Here is a 27696-nt window from a genome sequence, read left to right as displayed (position 1 = left end):
TTTTTGGGGGGGGGGCTAAATATCTAACCTGAGGAAGAGTGCTCATGACCCTGACAACTTGTTTACTACTTACTGGAGGTTTAATCTAGTCATCCTCATCCTCCCTTTATTGGCATACAAACACACTTCAAAAGGTTACAAAAGGAATGGAAAGAAGAAGAAGAGTTGGTTTTTATATGCCAACTTTCTCTACCACTTAAGGAAGAATCAAACTGGCTTACGATCACCTTCCCTTCCCCTCCTCACAACAGACGCCCTGTGGGGCTGAGAGAGTAGGTGGGGATGGGAGAGCTGTGACTAGCCCAAGGTCACCCAACTGGTTTCATGTGTAGGAGCGGGGGAAACAAATCCAGTTCACCAGATTAGCCTCCGCCGCTCATGTGGAGGAGTGAGGAATCAAACCAGGTTCTCCAGATCAGACTCCACCGATCCAAACCACCGCTCTTAACCACTACACCACGCTGGCTCCCAGGTTAAAAGGTGCCCTTTATAAAATGGTTAAAAGATGGTTACATTGAGAAATACAGTTCGTTGATACTGCCATCTAATTAGCTGTTTGGCGGGCTTATAAACTAACTTTTAAAAAAAACTGAGCCACCATCTCCAATATTTGGGGTGAACGATTATTCAATAAATAGACAACGTTAAAAAAATCTGAGATATTCAATCTGTTTACCAACACGGGAAAATCTAGTCTCTGACAACTTGTTTACCACTTTGTGGAGGTTTAATCTAGTCCTTATCAAGGCATGGCCCTGCTGCAGTCACTAGACTTTTTTCTATGTCAGGGGTGGGGAACGTCAGGCCTGGGGGCCGTTTAAGGCCAGCGAAATCATTTGGTCTGGCCCTTTGTGGGTCCTGGCAGATCTCTAGCTCAGAAGGATCTAAGACTGGTGATCCGCCCCCTCCCATGGACAGGAATAGCCTCTATTCAAGGAGGATATGAGTTTGTGTTGCCGAGAAAAGGAACCTTTCCCCCCCTTGCAGAAGAGTCGTAAGCTACGGAGCTGCTAAGACCACCCAAGAATACAGCAGGCTAATTTTTAAGTCGATAATTTTGTATAGCCCGCGAATGATATTATAAATATCCAAATGGCCCTTGGCAGAAAAAAAGTTTCCCCACCCCTGTTCGATGTGATGGGTTTTGTTATTCTTTATCGATTCAGGCACTCTTGGTTTAGAACATTTATATCCCATCTCACGATTCTGAATGCAGAGCTAAATTCCGCACACGCTAAACTGATTAAAATCCCAGTTTAAATCACCGGCTTTGACATGGACTCGGGGTTCCTTATTCATCTTTCCAGCTTATGTTCTTTGTGCCACCATCAAGTCGGGCTCTGTGAAGGCTCCCTTCAAAAAGGTATGACCTTTTGAAGTCCAGCAATAAAAGCCAGCAAAAATAGCTTAAAACGACAGCAAAGAGACATGTAAAACAGCTGCACACAGTCAGGACTTCAGTGCACAACTCCAAATTCCTTCTGAAAAAGTCAGGTCTCAATTGATATTCGAAAAGCTAGTAGAGAGACAGGCCGAAAAGTCTCCTTTGGAAGTGAGTTCCCAGAAAAAGACGCCAAAAGGCCTGGTCCTTCTTAACCACCAGCTGCCAACCTCTCATTCGGTGGTGCTTTCAGCAGTGTCTTAAGTTGGGAAAAAAATCCTAGACCTGTCATGGGTGCTTCTAGGGTTGGACTTGCAGATAGCAGGGCAGCAGCATGATTATCTGGTGACAGCGGTTGCTGTATCCTCCAAGAAAGTTGACAGAAAATATAATGGGATGAACTAGCCTCAGAAATCCAAAAGTTTAGGGTCAGTTCTAGACATTCAGATGCACAGTAAAAAGTAAGTTGTAGATTACAACTTGTATCACAACACCACGGAACTATTTTAAGAAGGTATTCTTCTGTAGGCTGCGGTGGTGATTGAGTCTTTACATAATAAAGGGAGCACTTCAGTACTCCTGGGCACCCAAACTATAAAAACGGAGAAGAAATGACAAATCTACCAAAATGCTACATAAAAATTTGGACATGCTCCCACATGACCACTCGACTTGGTTGGGAGTGCCAGCCCAGTTACCACAGTGAACAAAGGAGGTGCTTACTGCCCCTCTGCTGCCACCAAGTTTTGGCAATGCAGGAAATGGCAGCCTGGTTGCCTTGGTATGAAATCTGGCAATTTTTTAAGTGTGCAAGAGGAAGGAGTAGCACAGGTGTGGCTGAGAGGTGCAGGTGACTGAGGAGAGGACCCCACTCCCCAACAGCTTCTACCATAGATTTTTTTTGCAACAATTTGAAACAGATGCTCTCGACTGATGTTCAATATCAAAATAACCCCAACAGAATAATGCATGAACTCTGGGCACTTACTCTTGCTCTTAAATAACCAAGGCTGGACATGAACAATGGGAAGACATGATTTTGTAGCATCAGCTCCATTTGATCCTTGAATATACCCTTCTGCCGGAGTCAACAACAACAAACAAAAAGTCAATCTCCATTTTATTGCATGGTTTCTCCTACTTCTCAGAAAACTGCCCTGGAACCATTTTACTAACTTAAGTCAAAGCAGCCTCTAATTTAAGTCCATTTCTAGAAAATATTCTGATACCGTACAGGTCCAGTGAAATGTAGACTGGCCCAAATGTTCAATAGGACAACCACCTCACAGGCACACTCAGGATATTCTAGATTTATACTATAACACGATCCCAAGCCATGTTTTCGCATCTGTCTCAAGGGAGGCCCTACGTAGAGCAAGTTACAGTAATTCAGCCATCGCTTGTTAACATGCCTGTTCTCTGCAGTTCCCTGTGTTGATAAGACCTAGGTGATCATGCACAGACAATCCCTGCTGGACAGTCCCCGACTCCCGAGTTAATGACCAACTGCAGGCTTAAGTCTCAAGACCAGAATGGATCCCTTTCACAAGTTGCAGGAGGGTTCCCTGACACCATATTTGCTGACAGCACAAAGTGCCCTCTTGTGTCACACCCATGAACTAAGATAGGACAAAAATGAAATGTGAGAGTATGTACAACGAGAATTCGGGCAGTACTTACTTATCAAGCCCTTATATATTACATATCCTTTATCAGAAATATTGATTATGGGTTCCTGCATTACTTGTTTCCTGCATTACTTTTAAAATATATTTTCAGTCTCTGGTATCAACGAGCAAAACAGAATCTTCGGAGACAAAGACAGACTCTTCCTCTGCGACTTCATCCCATTACCTTCAATAGAATGTCTGCTAGAGATCCTATCACGTGCAACGCTCCGTCTTTCTTCCTCGGGTCCCCGCTCGGTTCAGTGAGGATCTGATAGCAAAATGCCATCATTTTGGGTAACACCTGAAGGGGTGGCATGAAAACAAAGGTAGTTTTGGCCAGAGAAGTCACCAATGATTACTATCAAAGCCAGAACAGCGTGACTGCTCTGTGAGATTACACTTCAAGACAACTGAGATCTCCCCGCCAAAGGAGTGAGAATTTTGTCACAAGCCTACAATTTCACAGCAGGCATTGAGCATTGCCCTAGAAAGCCTTTGCCACATTATATCAAGGCAATCAGGAAACTCAAGAACTCTCATCTGGGCAAGCAACAAACTTGTATGGTTGACCACAGGGATAGTATAAACATTCCAAAAGGGACGGGAAGAAGATACACAGCAGAGCCTTGGGAAAGCAGCAGAGGATAAAGACATTTCTAAGTATTCTTAAATGTATTGTTATTTTCCTGCCTTGACATACACTGTATCTTGTAAACAGTAGTTCTAAGCCTTAGATTTAGATCAGGGGTGTCGAACTCATTTGTTACGAGGGCCGGATATGACATCAATGTCACTTGGTCGGGCAGGGCCATGGTGGGAGTGGTGGTGGTGGTGGCTGCCTCATCTGGAGACCCCAAGGTAAAGGTAAAGGTCCCCTGTGCAAGCACCGGGTCATTCTTGACCCATGGGGTGATGTCACATCCCAACATTTTCTAGGCAGACTTTATTTACGGGGTGGTTTGCCAGTGCATTCCCCAGTCATCTTCCCTTTACCCCCAGCAAGCTGGGTACTAATTTTACCGACCTCGGAAGGATGGAAGGCTGAGTCAACCTTGAACCGGCTACTCAGGTCGTGAGCAGAGCCTGAACTGCAGTACTGCAGCTTACCACTCTGCGCCACGGGGCTCCTAGGAGACCCCAAAGCAGGGGCTTATTTTCCAGCCTTAACATACACTCTATTTTGTAAACAGTAGTTTTAAGCCTTAGATTTAGATCAGGGGTATCGAACTCATTTGTTACGAGGGCTGGATATGACATAAATGTCACTTGGTCAGGCAGGGCCATGGTGGGAGTGTGTGCGGGGTGGCTGCCTCATATGGAGACCCCAAAGCGGGCTCGCCAGCCCAGATCAAGGGTGGGGAATGGCTGCCTCAGCTGGAGAGCCCGCACCGGACTTACCAGCCCAGATTGGGACGGGGGGGAAGGATGGTTGCCTCAGTTGGCTCGCGGGCTGGATAAGAGCTCTCAATGGCCCGGATCTGGCCCACAGGCCATATGTTTGACACCCCTGATTTAGATAGCTGCTTTTGTTGAATATTGTAAGCTGCTCAGAGCATTCCCCTCTCCACCCCAGCTAAGCATAACTAAGCTTTGAGATTCCAGGGGACCGGTGCCGTATAGCAGATAGAGTGCCAGATTATGGAACCAGGGGTCAAACCCTCGCTCAGCCACAAATCTGATTGAATAACCTCAGGTCAGTCAATTTTGCTTCCAGCCCAACCTATCCTACAGGGTCTGGAGCAGGAGAGAGATCATGACAGGGAAGATAAAAATGTAACAATAAGATAAAAATTAAAAATGGAAGAAGACAAATATAAGAAACAGCACAACTGCCTTTGAGGAACATGGGTGGGGGCAAACTTCTGATCCTTTAAAATTTGTCACTGCATTTTTAAAAAAATGAGAATGAAGTACCTCCTTTCGTTTTTTTGCTGCAGTATACAGAAGAATCTGAGCCGCTGTTGTGGGGGATGCATAATCTTCAAACACATCTGACAAAGTTTCAGAAAAAATGTGTCACTGGATAATTTTGCAGGAAAATCACCTTGAAATTTACTGTACAAGGATGACTAAACAGGAGAAGACCTTGGCCTGTATGCCCTGTTTCTTGGCCCTGAAGGGCAACTGTCTGGCCAGTGTGTGAAACAGGATGCTGGACTAGATGGACCACTAGTCTGGGCCACCAGGGCCCTTCAGATGTTCACTAGCAGGAGCACTACAGCTGACACCCAACTCTGCCCCCATTGTGCTTTTTAAATGTGTAGTTAATGAGGGTTTCTAGGACACTGCAACAAAGGGGAGGGGCTGTGGCTCAGTGGTAGAGCGTCTGCTTGGCATGCAGAAGGTCCCAGGTTCAGTCCCTGACATCTCCAGTTAAAGGGACTAGGCAAGTAGGAGATGTGAAAGACCTCAGCCTGAGACCCTGGAGAGCCGCTACCACTCTGAGTAGTCAATACTGACTTTGATGGGCCAAGGGTCTGATTCAGTAGAAGGCAGCTTCATGTGTTCAGGTAATTGTAGCAGAGCTGGGCTCTCCTTGCAGTATGGGGTGGGCTTCTTTCCTTTGTTAGAGCCTAAACAATGATACAATTACAAGTTTTGGCTAAAAACACAAAAGATCCACAACCCTCTTAACTGGAGAGATGAACTTCAACAGATAATTATAACACGTTTTTTGGTACTGTTATTGGGAATTCTAGGAACACAACAGCACAACATCAAGAACTTCCACAGATATTTACCAAATTTAATGCGAATGTACTCATAGGGGTCCTCCTGCCAGAGATCTTCATCCTCATCTTTGTAACACATCAGGGAGAAGATCACTTCTTCACAGAGAGTCTTATAAAGCAGAGTACAAAGCACAACAAGAAAATTACTCCACCGTAATTCAGTACTCCAACAAAAGCATCATTAAGAAATCCTAAAGCAAAACAATGTTCTAGTGTCTAGAAAATATAATTACAGAACAATTATCTAATAGCTTCCCAGTTTGTTTCTGAGTACAATGTGCCCAGTGTGGTATAGTGGTTAAGAGTGCTGGACTAGTATCTGAGAGACCCAGGTTGAAATCCCCACTCGCGCCATGGAAACTCACTGGGTGACCCTGGCCCAATCACGCTCTCTCTGACTAACCTACCTTACAGGGTTGTTGGGAGGATAAAATGGTGGAAAGGAGAATTATATAAACTGGTTATAAATGCATGAATAAAGAATAAATAAATACAATTCAAAGTGCTGTTTCTAACCTGTGGTAGAAAATGCCTTCAAGTCACAGCTGACTTATGGTGACCCCGTAGGGTTTTCAAAGCAAGAGACATTTGGAGGTGGTTTGCCATTGCCTTCCTCCGCGTGGGCTGAGAGAGTCCTGAGAGAACTGTGACTGGCCCAAGGTCACCCAGCAGGCTACATTTGGAGGAGTGGGGAATTGAACCCGGTTCTCTAGATTAGAGTCCACCTCTCTTAACCACTATACCACGCTGGCTCTCCATTTCTAACCTACAAAGTCCTTAATGACCTGGGCATCTGAAAGACTGTGCCTTGCTGCTACCGTCTGCCGCTACATGCTAGCCTGGCATTGACACGGCTGTTAGATGGAGCTCACCTAATGTTAGCGTATATTAAAAACGGTTTTAAAATATAATGGCTGGTCTATGGAGATGATGCCTCTTGCTCAAATTGCTAAATGCATCCAAAAATACCAATCGACTGCAGCTTGGACATTGCACAGTAGTACCTTGCACTCATGGCGGATGTGGGGGACAGGTATGGGGGAAATTTTGCGTTTTTCAGAAACTCAGCAGTCCAAAATATCACCTATTCATGGAACTATCACAACGAAATGCGCAAGGTGGCCTGACCTAGGAGGTGAATTGACATAACCGATCTCATTATTGGATCCACTCCGACGCATGAAACAACAGACACGGAAATAACTTTAAAAAATTGGCCGTAGATACATTTGAACACAAATAATGACAGCAGAATCAACAGCTATGATGCAACCCCTGTGTGACGAACTTTGTTGACTTGGCAAAAGAATGCTTGGGAATTAAAGCCACCAAAATATTGGCTGGGTGATTATTTATTATTTCTATCACAGCGAGTTTGTTCCCATTTTAACATCCACGGGGGGGAATGTTTGCCCCAAGGTCCAAGAAATCCTAGTTCAAACAGTATTGCACACTAGTGCGAATCACTGACTTTTGCACTGACCTGTATATGCGGCTTCATCTGCTTCCAGGTTATACAGTGATGAACCCCTTGGTTCAGATAGTTTAATGTTTGCTGAAGGACACGAGGCGCGACGTATTGTTTCTGTCTGTATTGGTCTAAGATTTTTAGCAGTACCTAAAGGGGTAGGGAGCAAGAGAACAAACATCCGACTGTGTTAAAGAAACCTTGCAACGAGAACCTTGGGGCAGTCTCATAGCACCCTAAAGCAGAAGAAAAGCTACTCAACGCTCTGCCATTTTAACATCTGAGTTCTGACCTTAGGCATACTGAGAGCTACTCAATACCAACTGGCATTTACAACAGGAAAAAAGCACCCTGGATTCCCTTTCATTAATAGCTCACAAGTTGATCTGAATAAAGGACAACTGGCAGAAATTGTGTGTGTGTGTGTGTGTTAAGTGCTGTCAAGTCGCTTCCGACTCATGGCGACCCTATGAATCAATGTCCTCCAAGACGTTCTATCCTTAACAGCTTTACTCAGATCTTGCAAACTGAGGGCCGTGGCTTCCTTTATAGAGTCACTCCATCTCTTGTTGGGTCTTCCTCTTTTCCTGCTGCCTTCAACTTTTCCTAGCATGATTGGCTTTCCGGTGACTCTTGTCTTAAGATTATTAGCAGATTTTTTGGTACTGCTAAAAATCTTGGCAGAAATTGCAGGATACTAATCACCCAGAGTTGCTTTCATCCCATTGAAAAGCTTGTAGAAGACATGCCGTTGGATTAATAGCAAACTGTTTCTGATAAGGGAGGGAGGACCTCTCGATACCAAATTTGTCATTGCCCCTTACCCCAAATATGCAATCTCAGATGATCTATAGACATTAGCGGTTTAACACATAAATAATAATAATTAAGTGCCGTCAAGTCTCAACCGACTCATGGCATTCCCCTCATGGGGTTTTCAAGCCAAGAGATGAGCAGAGGAGGTGGTCTGCCATTGCCTTCCTTTCTATAGCAACTTCCTTGGTGTCCTTCATCCAAGTACTAACAAGGACCAACCCTGCTTAGTTTCTGAGCTCTGACAAACTCAAGAGCAGTCTGGGTTATTCAGGTTGCCAACAGCTAAACTGGTGAAGAGCAACTGGAAACTTTGGAGCAAAATCCACCTCAAGAGCTCCCCTCTCCCCCCCCCCACACCCCTATTGCCAAGCCAAAGGCATCAGAAGGAGTAGTGGTTACGACAAAAACAGGACTTTCTGGCAATCCACTTTGAAGATGAAGCAAATCTTCTCCACAGCCTCCTCAAAGTGACCTTCCTATAAGTTAACAGCCCGGATCAACACATTACTTGTTCAAAATTTCGGTGAAATGAACAAATCAGTGTGGTATAGCGGTTAAGAGGGGTGGACTCTAATCTGGAGAACCGGGTTCGTTTCCCCACGCCTCCACATGAAGCCTGCTGGGTGCCCTTGGGCTAGTCACACTTCTCTCTGAACTCTCTCAGCCCCACCTACCTCTCAGGGTGTCGGTTGTGGGAAGAGGAAAGGAAAGCGATTTTAAGCTGCTTTGAGACCCCTTAAGGTAGAGAAGATCAGGGTACAAAAACTTACTGAAAGAACACACACTGCCTTTGAGTGCCTAGAAGAGCCTGCTAAGTACTTTCTAAGCCTACCTCCCACTCCAAGGGTGCCCCTGCTGTTCCTTCCTTCCTGCCACAGACAGACCCTCCCCTGGCCAAGGAAGAGGAATGACTGATTTTGACGATATCTGCATAAAAGGCAACAGCAAACCCTTACTGGGGAGCCATCACACTCCTTCCCAAAATAAATGAAAAATATTTACCTGTTGGATTCCAACAGCGTAGGTTTTCAAAAAGAACTCGGAAAATTCAAAATATTCTTTTGTTACATTCCCCGGACTACCATACCTTTAAGAAAAGAGATATCCAAATCAACTATGTAAGCTTTAAACCAAAATGTGTATCTGTCAAAAGAAACAAATCCTTTGGCAATTTACTTATTCACAGAAAGCTTAATACATACAAAAATGTTCCTGTGGGGGCTGAGTGGCAGTGCAGCCTCCACCGAATTTCTCTAGATGTTACCCTAAGCCAGCTTCCCCCATACACCACACTGCCTCTTACTCAAAGCTCTCAAGAGAGGCTGCTGAATGTATGACAAAAGGGATGCTAAACCCCAACATCAAATGCCCTGTTTTTCTGAACGAGGCTGAGCAATACGGTGGTTGTTTTAGACAAATGCTGCTTCATTAAAACCTGGACTGCACGAAGCACTGGAGAAAGGGGTAATTCCCGGGTCTCCATGATGCAGCTGGGGAAAGCATGAATCGGCCCCTGTGGCCATTTATGCAGGGCTGTTTCCCTTGTGGTCGCCCCGCCGACTGTTCCGGTGCTTCATTTTATTATGCATGCCTTTCCTGACCACCAGAGTTTGCCTCGCTCTCCCTGCGTGTTTCCGTGCATCTCACCTGTGTTTTCTGAATGCTGTTTTAGCGAAAATCCGGAAAACGCAGGCAAAATGTGCAGAAATGCAGGGGGAGAGCAAGGCGACCTCCAACAGTCGGGAAGCTAATCAAAACTAAGCACTGGAGCAGTCAGCAGGGGTGACCTCAGGGAAACAGCCCTGCATAAATGGCCTGTAAGTAACAGCGTTCAGAGGCACACTGTGGCGTCTTGCACACATTGTGGGATTACATGGGGAGAACTCCTCTCACATAGTGGCTTAAAAGCCCAAGTTCTGAATCTGGAAATCCTGTTGCTCCAGGTCTGACCAGAACGGGTTGAAATTAAATCAAAAGAGTTTCCGTCTAGACATTAGGAAGAATTTCCTAACAGTTAGAGCAGTTCCTCAGTGGAACAGGCTTCCTCAGTAGGTGGTAAGCTCTCCTTCTTTGGAGGATTTTAAGAAGAGGCTAGATGGCCATCTGTCAGCAATGCTGATTCTATGACCTTAAGCAGATGATGAGAGGAAGGGCATCTTCTGGGCATGGAGTAGGTGGTAACTGTGTGTGTGTGTGTGGGGAGGTAGTTGTGAATTTCCTGTATTGTGCAGGGGCTTGGACTAGATGACCTTGGTGGTCCCTTCCAACTCTATGATTCTATTAAATCTCCCGTTTCAATCTTGCCTCCACCACAAACTCATTAGGGACATATCCTGTCAGTCTCAGCCCTTTTCTCTGCAATACGACTGGCCTGCTATACAGGGCTATTGCAAGTATTAAAACAACACTTGTTAAATGCCTGGGACTAAAGCACCACACACACTTTTATTATTGTAAGACAAAATGATTTTGAGCAGCACTGTCGTGGTTGGATACAGTGCCATCAGCTAAGGAAAGGGAGTCCAAGAAACACACCAGCAGGGATGAAGAGGGGGATGCACCCTTCTGTTAGCAGTGAGAACAGCTCTCTGGGGCCGATTTACCGCTGAAAGAAGGGTGTTTCCGAAATGGGAGGATGCTATCCTTGGGACCTGCTAAGCTGAACACAGTCCATCACCCAGCTTGAAGTCTGCCAGTCCCAGGAGGGTAGCAAACCAAGAGGCTTACTGAATGTCTGATGGATCCCCAGACAGGGCTGATATAGGGTTGCCAGGTCCCTCTTCACCACTGGCAGGAGGTTTGGGGGTGGAGCTTGAGGAGGGTGGGGTTTTGGGAGGGGAGGGACTTCAATGCCATCAAGTCCAATTGCCAAAGCGGCCATATTCCCCAGGGGAACTGATCTCTGTCACCTGGAGATCAGTTGTAATAGCAGGAGATCTCCAGCCCCCACCTGGAGGTTTGGCAAAACAAAACATAGCCCTGTGGCTAAACGATCAATTTAAAGAACTACTAGCAATCAGTTTATAACAATTTTGAACGAAACTATATTGACATCTCAATTATATAACAATTTCATACACAACTACATAACAATTTCTGAACAACAAAAGTCTGTATGAGAACACATAAGAATATCCCTAGCTGAGGGTTCTATAATGATCAAGGTTACAATCACATATTCAAAGTGTGCAAAACATATTCAAAGTGTCCAGATCATGCGAAATGATGGTATCGCTTTACTCTGCTCTGGTTAGACCTCCACTAGAATACTGTGTTCAGTTTTGGGCACCACAATTTAAGAAAGATGTAGACAAGCTGGAACGTGTCCAGAGAAGGGCAACAAAGATGGTGAGGGGTCTGGAGACCAAGTCCTATGAGGAAAGGTTGAAGGAGCTGGGTATGTTTAGCCTGAAGAGGGGACTACTGAGAGGGGATATGATAACCATCATGAACTTGAAGGGCTGTCATATAGAGGAGGGTGCCGAGTTGTTTTCTGTTGCTCAAGAAGGTCAAACCAGAACCAACGGGTTGAAATTAAATCAAAAGAGTTTCCGTCTAGACATTAGGAAGAATTTTCTAACAGTTAGAGCGGTTCCTCAGTGGAACAGGCTTCCTCAGGAAGTGGTAAGCTCTCCTTCCCTGGAGGTTTTTAAGAAGAGGTTAGATGGCCATCTGTCAGCAATGCTGATTCTGTGATCTTAGGCAGATGATGAGAGGGAGGGCATCTTGGCCATCTTCTGGTCACTAGGGGTGTGGAGGGGGAAGGTAGCTGTGAATTTCCTGCATTGTGCAGGGGGTTGGACTTGATGGCTCTGGTGGTCCCTTCCAACTCTATGATTCTATGAAAACAGAAATGCCAGCCAGTGGCTGATATTACAAATGCACCTGGAGGTTGGCAACCGTAGGCAGATGGGACACAAGCCAAGAGTGCCTCGCTACCTCAGGCTTGGACGGAGAGACGAACGAGTAAAGAAAGATACAAAACTGGGTCCGCTTCCTCAAAAGATACGAATGGAAGCCTGACAAAAGAACGCAGAGTTTGCCACTGCCATCAAGTTTCCTCCCCCTTTCCTGCCCCTTTCTCTCTTTCCTTGGTATTTTCTTATTGTTTAATTCTCAGTTAGGGAAGGAATTATGGGTTTCTTCACAAGGCTGTTGGAAGTGAGGAAAGAGAAACTGAAAGAGGGAGATTTGGTGGTGGTTGTTAGATGTACGAAAAAAGTATACAGGGAGACAAAATAGAATTTAGAAACGTTTTTTTGTTCTCAGCCTTATTACCTTTCAAAAAGGCGAGCGACAATCCGCAAAGCCCACTTCTTACATTTCCACCACACCAACTCTGGTCGGTCGTCTTCATCGATCTGCAGAGTTTCCTGTTCAAATGAAATTACTATCAGCCGGCATGCGAACCAATAAAAAAGTTAACATTAAACACAGCATAATAAGAGATTCATATCTTTGCGATACAAGTTTGTAACACACCAAACATTGCACTAAAACCTCTCCTTAAAAAAAAAAAAAATCTCTAATCCGCTTTATGTTTATACAAAGATGGGACATATATTTTAATTAATAAAATAATACTTCGACAATCATGTAAAAATCACATATTATTCAAGGAGTACTTACTAGTTAATGTTCTTGCAAAGCTACAATTTTATCCTAATATGTGACTAATTGTAATTCATCCTCCTGAAAACCACGGAAGCATCTAATGCCAGAGGAAAGCCCTCTACGGCAGAGTACTGCCCCTGCACCAGAAATGCCGATATACTCCTTGCGCTCAACATCCCCAATCCACCCAAGATTTTCACGTTGACCAGAAGAGTAAACCTTACAGCAGGCACGTTCCTGTCAATGACCGTCCGGAAGATCTCCATCCACTGAGTCATGGTTTGGTTGTTCACCAGCTGAAGTGGCAGTGCATACTGGGGAAAAAGAAGGGGGAGAGACAGACAGACGTCGGTTGGATACAAAAACAGCAAAGGTCTCGCAACTTCCCCCCCAAAAAACACTACTTGTACTTCCTTCCTGAAACTGAACACATGAAGCTGCCTTATACTGAATCAGACCCTCGGTACGTCAAGGTCAGTACTGTCTACTCAGACCGGCAGCGGCTCTCAGGGTCTCAGGCAGAGAGGTCTTTCACATCACCTACTTGCCTAGTCCCTTTAACTGGAGATGCCGGGGACTGAACCTTCTGCATGCCAAGCAGAGGCTCTACCACCAAGCAGAGGCTCTATCACAGCCCTTCCACAGCTTGCTTTTTGCTCTAGAAGGGGAAAAAACTGGTTTTATCATTAGTGGGAAGATGCAGTACCGCTAGAGGACCTGTCGTGCTCCATGGGGAAGGAGACCACCCATAGGGCTGCCTTCCTTATAGTCCTAGGGGGCTACATAATGTCATGGCCAACTGGTGGTCCACAGCCATCCCTTCACCCTCATTTTGTGGTTATCCCATGTTGAAACTTTTAAGGGTTTCTTTAAGGAGAAAGACACAGCAGTTACACAGACAAACACCGAAACATCAGAAGGGAAAACAGGAGAGCAATTGCTGCAGTGCACAAAAGTAATAGAAAGGGAACACAAAAGGCTGCTGCTTTTACTAAGCCTTAGCACAGACTACCATATTTAAGACCAGCCAATAGAGGGAATTTGTGTCGATGGAAGTCAAACATACCAGAGGCTTCACCTGACTACGAGCCACACTCAGACATGAAGGTACAAGAGCCTTTCTCAAAGGGAGAGTCCGTCACAGAGATTTAACACAGCCATCTATTCACTGACTGCGCTCACAAGCTCTTACTTACCATTGTAGCCCATGGAAGCATTTAATTCTTCCTGGAATGAGCATGGGCTTTCTCGGTAGTGGCCCCCACTTTGTGGATTGGCCTGTCCGAGGAGATCATTAAGACAGTATCTCTAATGATTTTCAGAAAAAGATGTAAAGCAGTCCTTATTAAAGATTCTATGACCTTAAACAGATGATGAGAGGGAGGGCATCTTGGTCATCTTCTGGGCATGGAGTATGGGTCACTGGGGGTGGGGTAGGAGAGGTAGTTGTGAATGTCCTGCATTGTGCAGGGGGTTGGACTAGATGACCCTGGTGATCCCTTCCAACTCTATGATTCCATGATTACTTCACCATGGGGGGAGGCAGTTATTAAGTATTGGAGATGCCTTATTCAAGTATGGATTTTGGGCTGGCTAGTTGGAATTCCTGACAACTATATCTTCATGATTTGATCTCAAATGGAAGCGGGACAAAAGAGTTTCAAAGGATTTTTTTTTTGGTTACTATGTATTGTCAGAACGATATTTCTTAGTCGAAAAATAAAAAAAATGGCAATTCTAAAGAGGCTTATAAAATAAGGAATTGTTTTGAAACATAACCACGTCAGTTTTCTCTGCACAGACAGCTTTAAAAAAGGGGTTAAGACAGACTCATGGAAGATAGGTCCAACAGTGGCAACCAGGTCTATCAGTGGCAACCAGTGGCCACCAGGTCCATCAGTGGCTACTAGCCATGTGACTAAGGGGAGCCTCTGCATTCAGAGACAGTCAGCCTCTGAATCCCAGTGCCAGGAGGCAACATCAGTGGAAGGCCCTGGTCTCTGGGCCCTGTTGTTGTGGCCCAGAGAAATCGGATGGCCACTGTGTAAGAAAGGTTGCTGGACTAGATGAACCGCTGATCCAACAGGGCTCTTCTTATCTTCTCTGCTCAAAGGCTAAGATGCCTGTGCCTAAGGCTACCACCTTCAGGGTACTTTTTTGAAACTAGATAACAATGAAAGCAACACTTTAAAGTAGAAACAGACATCTAGGAGCAGGGGCATCAAACATAAGGCCTATAGGCCGGATCCGGCCCCTTGAGAGCTCTTATCTGGCCCATGAGCCAGCCGAGGGAGCCCCCCTCCCGGCCGCCCCTCCCCCACTCACAATCTGGGCTGGTGAGGCATGGCCCAGCCAGACCAAGTGACATGTATGTCAGATCCAGCCCTTGTAACAATTACGTTTGACACCCCTGCTCTAGGAGGATTTTTCCTTGCTGTTTGACACCCCTGCTCTATTAGGGCTTCTCCTTGCTGTCCCTTTGGGGACAAAAGGCTTATACCTGGACAAGTGCATAGAAAATTTTTAAGATCTGCTTTTGAAGGAGCACCGAGTAATGGGAGTTGTCGGGAAGGAGCTGGATCATCTGCTGCTGAATCCGAGGCAGGAATATCTGCATGGCGGCGATAAGGGGGTCTCGCTCCTCGGCTTTCTTGTACCTGCAGAAGCAGCCAGACCCAGAAACAGTCAGTGAGCAAAGTTGTCTTCTTACCCTAATGACCCTGTTTGAGGGACCATTTCTGCCACCACCCTGCCCCCAGATCTTCACAACAGCCCAGAGCACAAAAATGTGGTGCTCGTCAGCATTTTGGATTTTGATGGAAAGGCCCCACCTTGCTTTCATGCATCAGCTTAGAAGTATTAACAGCTTGCCAGATTAGAGTCTGCCACTCATGTGTAGGAGTGGGCGATCCAACCCAGTTCACCAGATCAGTCCGCCACTCTTAACCACTATGCCCCACTAGTAAATCAATTCATGCAAAGAATCAGAAGCTCTCCAGTCACTCTTCCCTGAATGGGCTGCAAAGGAAGTGCCTCCTTGATGAAGATCTACTTACTCATAGGTCTTCACTAGCTGGTACAGGCACAGCAGACTTCCCAGCCAGCTCCCACTATTGGGAGACTGCAGGTAATAGCCTATCTTGTCCACCACGGCTGTCCAATGACCTGGGAAATCATGCTTGATGATGGCACGGAGGCACATTGTTAGCTGGGCCCTGAAAGGTTGGGAAGAAAAGGAGAGAGAGGAGAAGAGTCAACAAGAACTATGATGTTCCGGTAAACAGGACCAGCGGGAAATGCTTTAAGCTGGAGTGAGGTTTGTGCCTTAACAAATATTGTTTAGCCAACCAAAAGCCACCGAGCCCAACTGTGCCAGGGAAGGTGGAGTATAAATCTAATAAATAAATAAATGTGACGGATATCAGAAGCCTTTCACAAGGGAAAAGATCTGGAGTCGCATCCATGGATTAATGAAATTGCTATCAGCCACCACTACAAAGTCAAGATGTAAACTTTTTTTAAAAAGCTCAAACAGAAAAGCTAGCAAAGATCCTATGCTTTAGTGAAATAGCAGCGGAAGGCAGAAAACCACTTTGATCAGACAGATCATTTTATAGCTATAGAGGCAAGGAGAGAAAACAGTGAAGATCTCCCAGTCGATGGGAAAGAAAGGATTATAGAAAGGGGACTTTCAGATCATCACTCTGTGATGGATAATCCTGGGCTGACTTGGACAGTCTTCCCCCAGAGTAGGGTGGAAACTGTATGTGGTGGGGAATAAGACAGCACCTTCTTTCACTACATACCAGGTGCAAATGTCCTGCGAGAGTTTCACACTAGGGTTTCAGATCTGCATGTACGCCTACAGAGATACAATACAACACACACAGGCCCAAATATCAACATTTCAAAATCCTATGTGGTATATGGATACAGTAGTCCGGGTAGGTTCAGATTACACCCAAATGTGGACAACTGGAAGGTACAATTCCATTCCCTCCACTGCATAGTGCCTCTGCACTGGGAACACACCATCTCAGCTAACACTCAGATAAGAGAGCCATTTAAATTCCTATTTCCTTACCCTCATCTGGGAAGCAAATCTTCTTTACTCTTGCAAGAGAGCCATAATAGTTTCTGAGCTCTTCTCTTTTGCCTTCCTCTGTGTAACTCCAGATGGTTCGCGGCATTAGGCAGTGGAAGCAAAACGAAATGGGAGCCCAGCGGCATATTAAAGACTAACAACCCTTCTTCCAGCATAAGCTTTCACGATTCAGAGCCTGCTTTATCCTCTGTGTTCCCCACACAGACATATACACAGATTATCACGGCCATCTCCTGGAAACGGTTCTCCTGGAAACCTCCAGTTAAGAATTACTGTAAAGTTCAGAACTGACTCTAATGCTTTTAGATCTCTTTCCGTAATCCTTTCTGTTCCATCCACTGCCAGTTCCTCATCCTTGCTGTTATTTTTCCTCCTCTCTAGTTATAACAAGGAGTCTCTCGGATCAAGGTGGCCACTGTTACCGCCCACTTCTCTGCTATTTCATCAAGCAAGCACCAGATTCATGCCTTTGGTGTTCACATTAAATTATTCTAGCCCCAGCTGGTTGCCAAGAAAGCACTGGAAATGTGGGGGTGGGGGCGATATCTAAGTAAGGAATTGGAAATTAGTTTCCTTTTGCTATTTTGCTTTTACAGAATGTTAAGGAGAACCTGCACGAAAAATTAATCTTGCTCTGCTGAAGTTGAGAAGTCAAACATTTCAAAGCCCCCATTCACATGAAGCTGCCTTATACTGAATCAGACCCCTGGTCCATCAAAGTCAGTATTGTCTACTCAGACCAGCAGCAGCTCTCCAGGGTCTCAGGCAGAAGTCTTTCACATCACCTACTTGCCTAGTCCCTTTAACTGGAGATGCCAGGGATTGAACCTGGGGCCTTCTGCATGCCAAGCAGAGGCTCTGCCACTGAGCCACAGCCCCTATTAGCTGAGTAAGATTTCCAACAATCAGTAGGACGCACATGCCACACACAGCCTGACATTACATCCCCCACCTCTGTATGGCATTCCTTAGTCCTACTGATCCCTTCAACCAACCCCAATTTTTAGCATCTTCAGTTCTTTTCTGCTGCCACCAAGTCTCTCTCAAAAAAATTCTCACTTCCTGCAAAACCTTGATTTTCAAAAAACAAAATAATGCAGAGTAAACTTTACTTAACCTGCCAGATCACATCCCTGACCCTAACATACCTCACTAAGTCTGGAGAACGAATAATTCCTTCCACAATATTGTCCCGAATCTGCTGCCGATCGTTTTCATGAATGTTGAATGGAAATATCACTTCTCCGGGTGGCGGCTCCCGATCCGGCCAGTACTGCGTAACCATGTTCTTCAGATAAATGGCAGCTTAGTTACAGAAAAAAAATTTAAAAGTTCTGACTGAGAAGCATTAAGAAAGACTGCTTAAGGCTTTGGCTAAGTTCTAAAGCAAGTGCCAGAGGGATCTGCAAAGGAAGTCCCAATTGTGGAACTAACAGCTTGAAATTCAGCAAAACGATCACAAGAAGCTGAGGCTTCCTTTAACTACACATCTCCGCAATAGTAGTGCCCCATGTGTGGACAACCACCAATGCACAGCCCTAGTCACAACAGGCAGAAGGAAATTGTGGTAGAGTCTTCACTCACCTGCTTGTCGCACTGGGAATTCCACTTGATCAGAAACAATTATTTGCAGTAGGCTTGGAGCAAAGTTGATGATCTTGTAGGACTGAAAATCATACCAAACATTAAACCATGTTGTAGTGGTACATGTTGTAAAAATGCAAGTATAACAGCATTGCCATGAATACGGGACATCCCCTTCCTCCCAAATAAAGTGCACCCTTGAAAATGTTAACCATTTAGGTACCATTTGTTTTAAAAGACAGTTAATATTTTCTTATTGAAATCAGTGGCACTTGGCGTGCTTTCCTTGGGCTGGGTTAGATGCAATAGGGATTGTTCCGTCCTTGAATCCAGTAGGGTTGCCGCATGTCTTTTAAAAAATGCATTGGGAAACAGAATATGATCCTGTGTTAGGGTTGCCAACCTCCAGGTAGTAGCTGGAGATCTCCTGCTATTACAACTGATATCTAGCTGATAGAGATCAGCTCACCTGGACAAAATGGCCACTTTGGCAATTGGACTCTATGGCATTTGAAGTCCCTCCCCAAACCCTGCCCTCTCAAGGCTCCACCCCAAAAATCTCCAGGTATTTCCCAACCAGGAGCTAGCAACCCTATCTTGTGTGGTGGCCCTGGTCATCTCAACGATCTCTTCTCTCTATCCACTTGTGGGCAGTGGCTGATCTCCCACCTCTACAGCCACGGACACTTAACAGCAGTGGCTCCAGTCTTATTGAACATGCTATCTCAAAATGTAAGACATCGACCCTCACGTGCTTTAAGAAATTATGTAAAACTGAGTTGTTTAGGATGCCATCTGAGGGGGTCTAAGGGCCGAAAACACTTTGGTACCCTTTTTATTATTACAGCTTTTTGTTGTTTTGTAAGATGTGGTTGTTATCATTTTAACGATGCTGGTGGAGATGTACTTGGAACATACTGTTTTTGTTCACCGCTTTGAGGGAGCGGCATACAAATGCTTTAATAAATTAAGTGCTTCCACTTGCGATCTATCCCTTAGCAGCAGCAAATCTCCTAACTGCAAGATACTGCCTTAAGAAAGACCTTCCTCCATTCAAGGCTTAGCTTTCTACAGTTTGGAATAAGCTCAAGGTATTAAAAACTTAACATACTTCATTCACTTTATGCAAAATAAGGTATTAGATTACTGGTCCCGGTAGTCTTAATGCATAAGTTTTATAGTGACAGAGGTGACAGATACTTGCAAATGAGGAAATGCTGTTACTGAATTAAGAAAGTTGGGTGCCTGTGCTTTGAAAATTATTTTACCTTGTATTCACTTGATTCTGTATAGTTTGTAAACTTTGACATGAAGTCTTTTGCTCTCTTCTGTTATTCTTTTCAAAACCTTCATAAAATTAGCGGTGGTGGAGGGGGGGGGGAAATAGCCTTTAGCTGGTTCATGTTCCTTTTAATATAAACTGATCCCCACTTTGTAAAAAGTATTTTCTGCGATCACAAAAACACCCCAACAAGAGGGACCTTGAAAAATACCCAAAATGCTACTGACCTTCTACACACAAAGAACGCCAGATCTGAAAAGTGGAACATGGGTAACATCAAAATGCACTCACAATTTAAGCAGCTTCTCAAATATGAGCTAACAGCCATTTGTACTAGATTGGAACCTAATCTATTGTGTCAAGAGAGCAACTGGATACAATACCAGCCTTATTTGCATCAGCTCAAAAAATTAACGTGGCTGACTGGATGGCGTACAACCATCCTGGATCGATTATAGCCCTTTATCTTCCCAGATGATAAGCAGATGGGCACCTATTAAAGGCCTCTAATGCCAAAGAATTTTGCCAGCAGCAGCTGCTCCTCAACGGCAATGGAAGCATGAACACGAAGGAACCCTAAGGCTCGGTGCCCATGGATCAGCACCTGCCGCTCATGGACAGCACTCCACTGGCTGCAGCTGCCTTCCTCTGGGCGGACGCAGCGTGCGCTTCTCCAAAGCTCTCCCCGTCTACTTGGCTAGAAAGTTGAAATGAAAAGGAGGCGTCATCAGGATCTTGCCAAGTGGCTGACAGACAGGCAAAAGGTGCCTTATGGATTGCAATTTCACGACAATATTTTACTATTCCAGTGATACAGTTAAAGCCCCAGAGTTGGGATACACACGAAGGGGTGCATTTCACTCCACGTTAATTGCTATGGAAATGCATCCTACATTTCCCAGTGGGAGCAGCGTAATTCAGGATTCAGCAGTTAAGTGTGTTGATGTGTCAAGGATAAAAAGCATTCCCAAACTTCACCGAGCAAGAGATCTCCATTTTGATTGATTTTTTTTTTGATCCCCCAAATTCTTCTATCTTTTTCACTGGTGCCTGCAGCACACCAAACTGCCCCAGTTCAAAATGTGAGACGTGTCATGCTTGCCTATGTCCTCAAAACAATACAGCGATCACAGCAGCTATGTTTTAAAAACAAGTTTAAGTATGTTTGTATTGTTTGTACATGACCAATAAGGTTAGGTTCCACAGGGTTCTTTCTATATATATACATGTGTGTGTGTATATGCGCACACATACAAACAATTCTATAGGGCCACAACTCAAAAGGCCCTGAATTGGAAAGGACTTTGTGCCAGAGATGCTATTTTTTTGTGTTTCCTTATTTCTTATTTGTATTATAGATAAAGGCTGGTTGATCCAAGGCAGGAAAGGGCCTAGGAAAACATTCAGAGCTGTTCACAGAAAAAGACCAGTGTCGTGCACAACCAGAACTCCAATCAAAATCGACTGTTGGGGGGTGTCTGTGGATGTAGAATGAGGGCCAATGTGGTGTAGTGGTTGGGAGCAGTCGACTCTAATCTGGAGAACTGGATTTGATTCCCTGCTCCTCTACATGATCAGCAGACTCAAATCTGGAGGACTGGATTGGTTTCCCCGCTCCTACATATGAAGTCTGCTAGGTGACCTTGGGCTAGTCACAGTTTCCCTCCGAACTCTCTCAGCCTCACCTACCTCACAAGGTGTCTGTTGTGGGGAGAGGAAGGGAAGGAGATTGCAAGCCGGTTTGATTCTCCCTTAAAAGGCTAGGGAAAGTCGGCATATAAAAACCAACTCTTCTTCTCCTCTAGTGAAATCCTTTGTGATGGAAAATGCAATAAAAACAACATCAATTTTATACCTGAAGAAGAGCTGATGACTGCTTTAGGACTGTACCTCCTTAGTGTCACTCAGCCAGTTAAGAGTTTCTGAGCTACTAGATATCCAGAAGCAATCAGTGCGTGGGTTACTACAATGGGGTGGTGAGCCCTGACCTGGATGGCCCCAGGCCAGCCTGATCTCATCAGATCTCAACAGCTAAGCAGAGTTGGCCCCTGGCCAGTATTTAGATGGGAGACCACCAAGGAATACTAGGGTCACTACGCAGAGGCAGGCCATGGCAAACCACCTCTTAATGCCTTTGGCCCTGAAAACTTTATGGGGTTGCCGTAAGTCAGCTGTGATTTGATGGCAAAGGGGGGGAAAGGAGGGGTGATCTAGAAGCTAGATGACTGTGAGTGGTGGCAGTGGCTCTAAAAAGCTCCCATCATTTGAAAGAATGTGAATTCAATCCCGTCTCCTTCCCTGAGATGGAAAGCCCCCATCTCCCATAGACAGATCTGCTTACGCAGGAGCTGGATGGGTATGAGGGGGACTCCTTGGTCCACTGGAGTGACTTTATGGACTGCAAGGGACTCCAGATCCCAGTGTGAGAAACACTGGTGTAACTGATCTGTTCCTCTCTAAGCAAGATCCTTTCCAATGAAGTCAGGATCAGCTCTAGCAATCCTTTCACTTGGTACTGTGTGTGTGAAAACCACAGCTATCAAACATTCAGTCAAGGATGCTTTTTGAACTAAGAGCAGAATTATATTTTCTAGGATTCTTTCTGGGCTGGAAATCACACTTTTTTGGCTTCTTCAATCCAGAAGGAGCAGCAGCAGCAGGCATTGATTCCTCTCTCCTGGAACATGCACAGAGACATGTGCCTAGGCTCAGACGAAGAGCCAGGAGGAGGTGGTAACAGCAGAATGTTCGGCTTTCTTTCTGCCCACAGGCAACTGGTATCATAAGGAGATGGAACAGCAGCATGCACCTATTTGCTTGGGTTGGATACTAAATACCTGGATTTTTTGGCATGTATGAAGGAATGTGAAATTGTGGGGGCCACCAGCACCCAAGCTGAGAGTCCTGCCAGTCAGGCTCAGGTTTTCTGCCCCCTGTGACTGCTATCAACAGGAATCACAAGCAGTTCAAACAATGACACTGTCAATTTAACACGGAATCCTTCTGATCGTGGGAATCAGATGACACCAGAGACTTAAGGGCACTTTCACACAGCCCAAATAATCCACTTCCAATGCACTTTGAAGGTGGATTTTACTGTGTGAACTGGCAAAATCCACTTGCAAACGATTGTTAAGGTGCACTGAATGACTGCCCAAATATATAGCTCCCAGATTTGCTATATTTTCAGTCTGGCGAGCTTATTACTGAGGGGGGCAACCAACTATTTACCCTCTCTGATTGCCTGGCATCTGCTAGCCTTGTGCACCAAATATACACTACTTTTCATTTCTGGGATGCTTATAATCCCCACTGTTTATCTTTCAGCAAAAAAAGGTGGGGGGGATAATGGACCAGGGAGGGCAGGTCTGGTTAGCTTTTTAAAGCAGTCCATTTTTTTAAAAATCATGTTTAATTTGAAATCTTTTGGCAGTCACTCTACCCAAGGCGCTGGTAAGTAGTCTCATTCCTAGAAGCCACTTAGAATCAAATTTCTAGGAACAGAGGCACCCAGGGATTTCATTTCAGCCCTGATAATGCTTTCCAACATCAAATTCGGCCTTCCTTTATTTATCATATCAAAAGCTGGTGGACATTTTTATCCTTTGTTTGATCCTACATGAAATTTTGATCATATTCTAATCTAACACTGCTTGTATTTAAGAGCTGCCTGCCGAAGGGGAATCCACAAGTTTCTAAAGCAAAACAGAACAATGCTGTCATTGTATTTCTTCAAAAGAAGACACCAAGTGACAGATACTATTTGATGCATTATGTTGCATGTTGTGTATTATGTCGTTCCCCCTTTCAAAAAAACCACGTTGCAAATCCCGCATCCAAACGAACAGAAAACAATTTTATTAGCAGAACATTCTGAGGATTTTATTTCACTTTCTCAGACAGATCCAAATGAACACTGGAACCACTGGAAATGTTTCTAGTATACAACAGCTGATGTCTTTTAATGCTAATGTAACAGGACCAAAACAGACTGCTTATATACAGCTGTCAAACAGAATTTGCTACAGACTGCTCTGTGTTTACATTTTTCCCACTGAGAAACTCGTGAACAATGCTTTACTGCTACAATGGGCTATATCAGCTTCTTATGGCGTTCTTGGATCTCACTGGCATGTATATATAATTGAACACCCATAGAACAAATGTTTTTAGAACATGGGGATCATGGCGATTCCAACCCAGAGTTTACAAAACTTCCAACTCACTATGCATATCCTATCTTTAACGTTTTTATGACTCCTTCTGCCCAACTCAGTTGCTACACAATCCTGATGTTGACTCACATCTGAATTATGATTTCTGTACACCTGGGGTTTATATCCTAATTAAGAAAAGTCACAATATCTTGGTTCTTGTAGGTTATCCGGGCTGTGTAACCGTGGTCTTGGAATTTTCTTTCCTGACGTTTCGCCAGCAACTGTGGCAGGCATCTTCAGAGTAGTAACACTGAAGGACAGTGTCTCTCAGTGTCAAGGGTGTAGGAAGAGTAATATATAGTCAGAAAGGGGTTGGGTTTGAGCTGAGTATTGTCCTGCAAAAGTATTGTCCTGTAAGTATCAAGATAATGTGCTAATGAGGGTATGGTATGTTAATATGGAACCATTGTATCCTGAAGTGATCTGTTAGTGTGTGTAATCCAAAGCTAATCTGTATGGCTATTGTTGAATGTCACAATATCTTGCTTCCTTGATATGTTTATCATGCAATTATAAAGCGCCCTTTTGCCACACGACGACCAGGAAAAGCAGGGCGAGGATCCCGAAGCAGACTCCCCTGAAGAAGTGGCGTCCGGGGGGGGGGGGACGACAAAAGGCCCCCTCCCCCCTACCGACAGGCCTGCGAGGGGAAGAGGCTGAACCCGGAAGTGCCCCCTCCCGCCGACGAACAGGGGAGGGTCCGGCGGGGCTGCGCGCGCTCTCTCTCACCTGGTTGAGCTCATTCTCGGCCGCCAGGCGCAGCTTGGGGTCGATGGTGCCTTTGAGCGCCTGGATGATCCTGTTGGGATCCATGGCCCTCGGCCTCTCCGCCCGCTCGCCTCTCCCCCTTCACCACACAGGAGCCATTCACCGGCTTGCGACGGCGTCGTGCGGAGGGCAGGCTGCTTTACGACCTCGACGCCGGTTTCCCCTCTCGAACCGCGGGGTTGTCATGCCGGGCGCCATGTTGTGGTACGGAAAGGGTAAAGGGGCGGGGCGGGGCTTCTTCCCACGGTGCTGCGTGGAGGTGGCCATGATGCGTTACGGAAAGGCGATAAAGCCGCGGCGGGCGGGTCTTCGGGCACCTTTAAAGCTGGGGCTTTGAGCGCGCTTATTTGGGCGGGCGAATGAAGTTCAGTGTTGCTAAGTGTAAATTGAGAAACTGCTGAATTACAGTGGATATTCAAACTGAAGTCAATGCTGAATAAAGACCTTGCATTCATGAATAAAGACCTTGCATTCATGGCTCATGACCAGTGCTGATTTCTCCACCCCCATCTCTCCCCTGGAAATCACAGACTCTTCTGCAGACCACACCTCATCCCATCACGCCTGCTATTCACATTTACATACTGTTAACATTTACATACTAATGCTTGTCTGAATTCACTCTCCTCTACTTAAAGACAGATGGAGTCACATTCTAGCTGTATCTGAAGAAGTGAGCTGTGGCTCACGAAAGCTCACACCCTGCCAGGAAATATTCTTGTTCGTCTTTAAGGTGCTACTGGACTCTTGCCCTTTTCTACTAAGTGTAAATTGATGCACAAAAATCCCAACTTCAGGTATATGCTAAAGGAGTCTGAACTGACTGAAAGGGGGAAAAGATTTTGGGTTTGGACCTGGTTGGCCCAAGCTAGCCTGATCTTGTCAGATCTCAGAAGCTACGCAGGGTGACCACCAAGGAAGCCCAAGGTCGCTGTGCAGAGGAAAGCAAACCACCTCTGTTAGTCTCTTGCTTTGAAAACACTACTGGGCTGTCATAAGTCAGCTGCTTCTCTATTTAGAGGCAGGCAATGACTAAACTGAGGCTGTCGTACTTTGGACATATTATGAGAAGACAAGAGTCTCTGGAAAAGACAGTCATGCTAGGAAAAGTTGAAGGCAGCAGGAAAAGAGGAAGACCCAACAAGAGATGGATGGACTCTATAAAGGAAGCCACGGCCCTCAATTTGCAAGATCTGAGCAAGGCTGTTAAGGATAGGACACTTTAGAGGACATTGATTCATAGGGTCGCCATGAGTTGGAAACGGCTTGACGGCACTTCACACACACACAATGGCAAAGCACCTCTGTTAGTCTCCTGCCTTGAAAACCCTACTGGGTTGCTGTAAGTCAGCTATGACTTGATGGTGCTTTACGCACATTTGGGAGCAAGCCCCGCACTGAACAAACTGAGACTTATTTCTAAGTAAATATATTACAGGGAATTGGGTATAAGAAAATGTTACTGAGGTGTTTGTCGTTCAATTAACCTGTTAGCTTTTAGGGCACCACAAGACCCTTTTTTTCACAGTGCGACGGAACTTTTTCTCCTTATCCTCTGGAGTTCCAGTCACACTCTGTGGCCGCAGGGGAAGGGCATACTTCAGTGGTAGAGCATACTTCGGCCATGAAAGCTGACACTATGATCAGCTTGTCAAAGTTTTTTTTCTAATTATTTAGGAATGTTGGGAAGGTTGTGGGGGGAGGAAACTGCCTCTGCCATTTGCACGCGGATGGTGGGGCAACCTTTCTTGCAAGTCTGATCAATTCTCTCCAAGCTGCACATCTCAGCAGCCTTAGACTAAAGTCATTTATTCGTGGAAGGTTTTGCCTTGGATTTGCCACTCTTTAGATGCACATTTTTCCCATCTGAATTCTCAAAACTCTGCATGGGGGCTTATTGTCGAATTGTGAGAATTCGGATGGGGGAAATGTGCATCTAAAGAGTGGCAAATCCAAGGCAAAACCTTCCATGGATAAATGGCCTAAGAGTGTGCTCAGTCAATCAATCAATCATCACCTTTATTGGCGTAAAGAGTGTGCTTTGCTACAGAGACCTCTGTACCGCATTGCAAAACTCATCACTCCTTTCTTGCTGTTCCTTCCAGTCCGCTGAGGACAGTTTGTGTTCACTACAACACAAAGCAACACAGCAACCCAATCCGCAGCAGCATTTAAGTTCTTCAAGCCATTTCAAATGTTAATTTGCCAGATGTTGTCTGGTGAAGTAATATCAGCATAGCACGTTCCCCGTGGTTCTTGTATGTTCTCTCAGAAACCATCGAAATATCCCTGAAAGGTAGGTCAGGATCATTCTCATATTCTCATATTGCAGAAGTTACAGAATGGTGCTGAAGGTAACCTAATGAGGCTACAGGTGAGGAGAGCTTTGAGTCAGATATTTCATAATAGACAATGAATGCAGTGAAAGTCAACTATAGCAAAATTGACACCTTCAGTACATAATAGATCAATCTTTGAATTTTATGAAAAATGGAATGAATCCTTTAACCATAGTTGAAAAGTAATCATAGAAATAGAATGTAAGAATTTAAGTAACATATGTATTATTAGATATGAAAATATAATCTGAATATAGAAAAGCGCAAGTCAAAGTTAATAATTGAAATGTAATTTCAAAGTAAGCTCCAATAAAATGTAATAATCTGTATGCTTTTGCTGGTATGTTTTGTATTGAAAAATAATTTTTTACATAAAAAATGAATATAGTAGAAGTGATTTTTGAATATATATGCAGTCAGGTTGCCTCCAGCAGCTAAGTATCACATGGCAGACACAGCAATGGTCCACTCAACCTGAGTCCAAACACTTTAGTTAGTCTATATGAATTGCCTCCTATTGTCTAGTATCTGATCCAGAAGGTACTCTGTTTGTGTTTGCTGAAGGTCACATAAGTACATTGTCCGGAAATAACACAGGCTCAGCTGAAATATTTACCCAACTAGAAAACTTGCATCTGCAATGGAATTGAAACAGGTGCACCAATTTCGTTCATATTGTTCTTTTTTTCCCTTTTTGCAATCACTTTGGAAAGCTTTATT

At 44.9% G+C, this 27696-nt stretch overlaps 1 protein-coding gene across 1 annotated transcript in view; it reads right to left on the bottom strand.

Moving 5' to 3' along the window:
* Positions 1-24686, bottom strand: part of IPO8 (importin 8) — a 51411-nt gene extending 26725 nt beyond the window's left edge. The window contains exons 1-13 of the mRNA XM_056845945.1: positions 24599-24686; positions 18371-18452; positions 17935-18091; positions 15738-15896; positions 15182-15338; positions 12906-12995; positions 12346-12440; positions 9070-9154; positions 7267-7401; positions 5793-5892; positions 4966-5042; positions 3236-3352; positions 2370-2459 (exon numbers count right to left, since the gene is read on the bottom strand). Of these exons, the coding sequence (XP_056701923.1) occupies positions 2370-2459; positions 3236-3352; positions 4966-5042; positions 5793-5892; positions 7267-7401; positions 9070-9154; positions 12346-12440; positions 12906-12995; positions 15182-15338; positions 15738-15896; positions 17935-18091; positions 18371-18452; positions 24599-24682 (1428 nt within the window). The 5' untranslated portion in view covers positions 24683-24686. The remainder of the gene's footprint in view (positions 1-2369; positions 2460-3235; positions 3353-4965; positions 5043-5792; positions 5893-7266; positions 7402-9069; positions 9155-12345; positions 12441-12905; positions 12996-15181; positions 15339-15737; positions 15897-17934; positions 18092-18370; positions 18453-24598) is intronic.
* Between the last annotated feature and the right edge of the window lie 3010 nt (positions 24687-27696).

Source organism: Euleptes europaea, chromosome 3 (assembly GCF_029931775.1).
Source record: "Euleptes europaea isolate rEulEur1 chromosome 3, rEulEur1.hap1, whole genome shotgun sequence".
Classification (NCBI taxonomy): Eukaryota; Metazoa; Chordata; class Lepidosauria; order Squamata; family Sphaerodactylidae; genus Euleptes; species Euleptes europaea.
The sequence above is the reverse complement of the archived record's forward strand: the minus strand, read 5'-3'. Positions and strand labels throughout refer to the sequence as shown.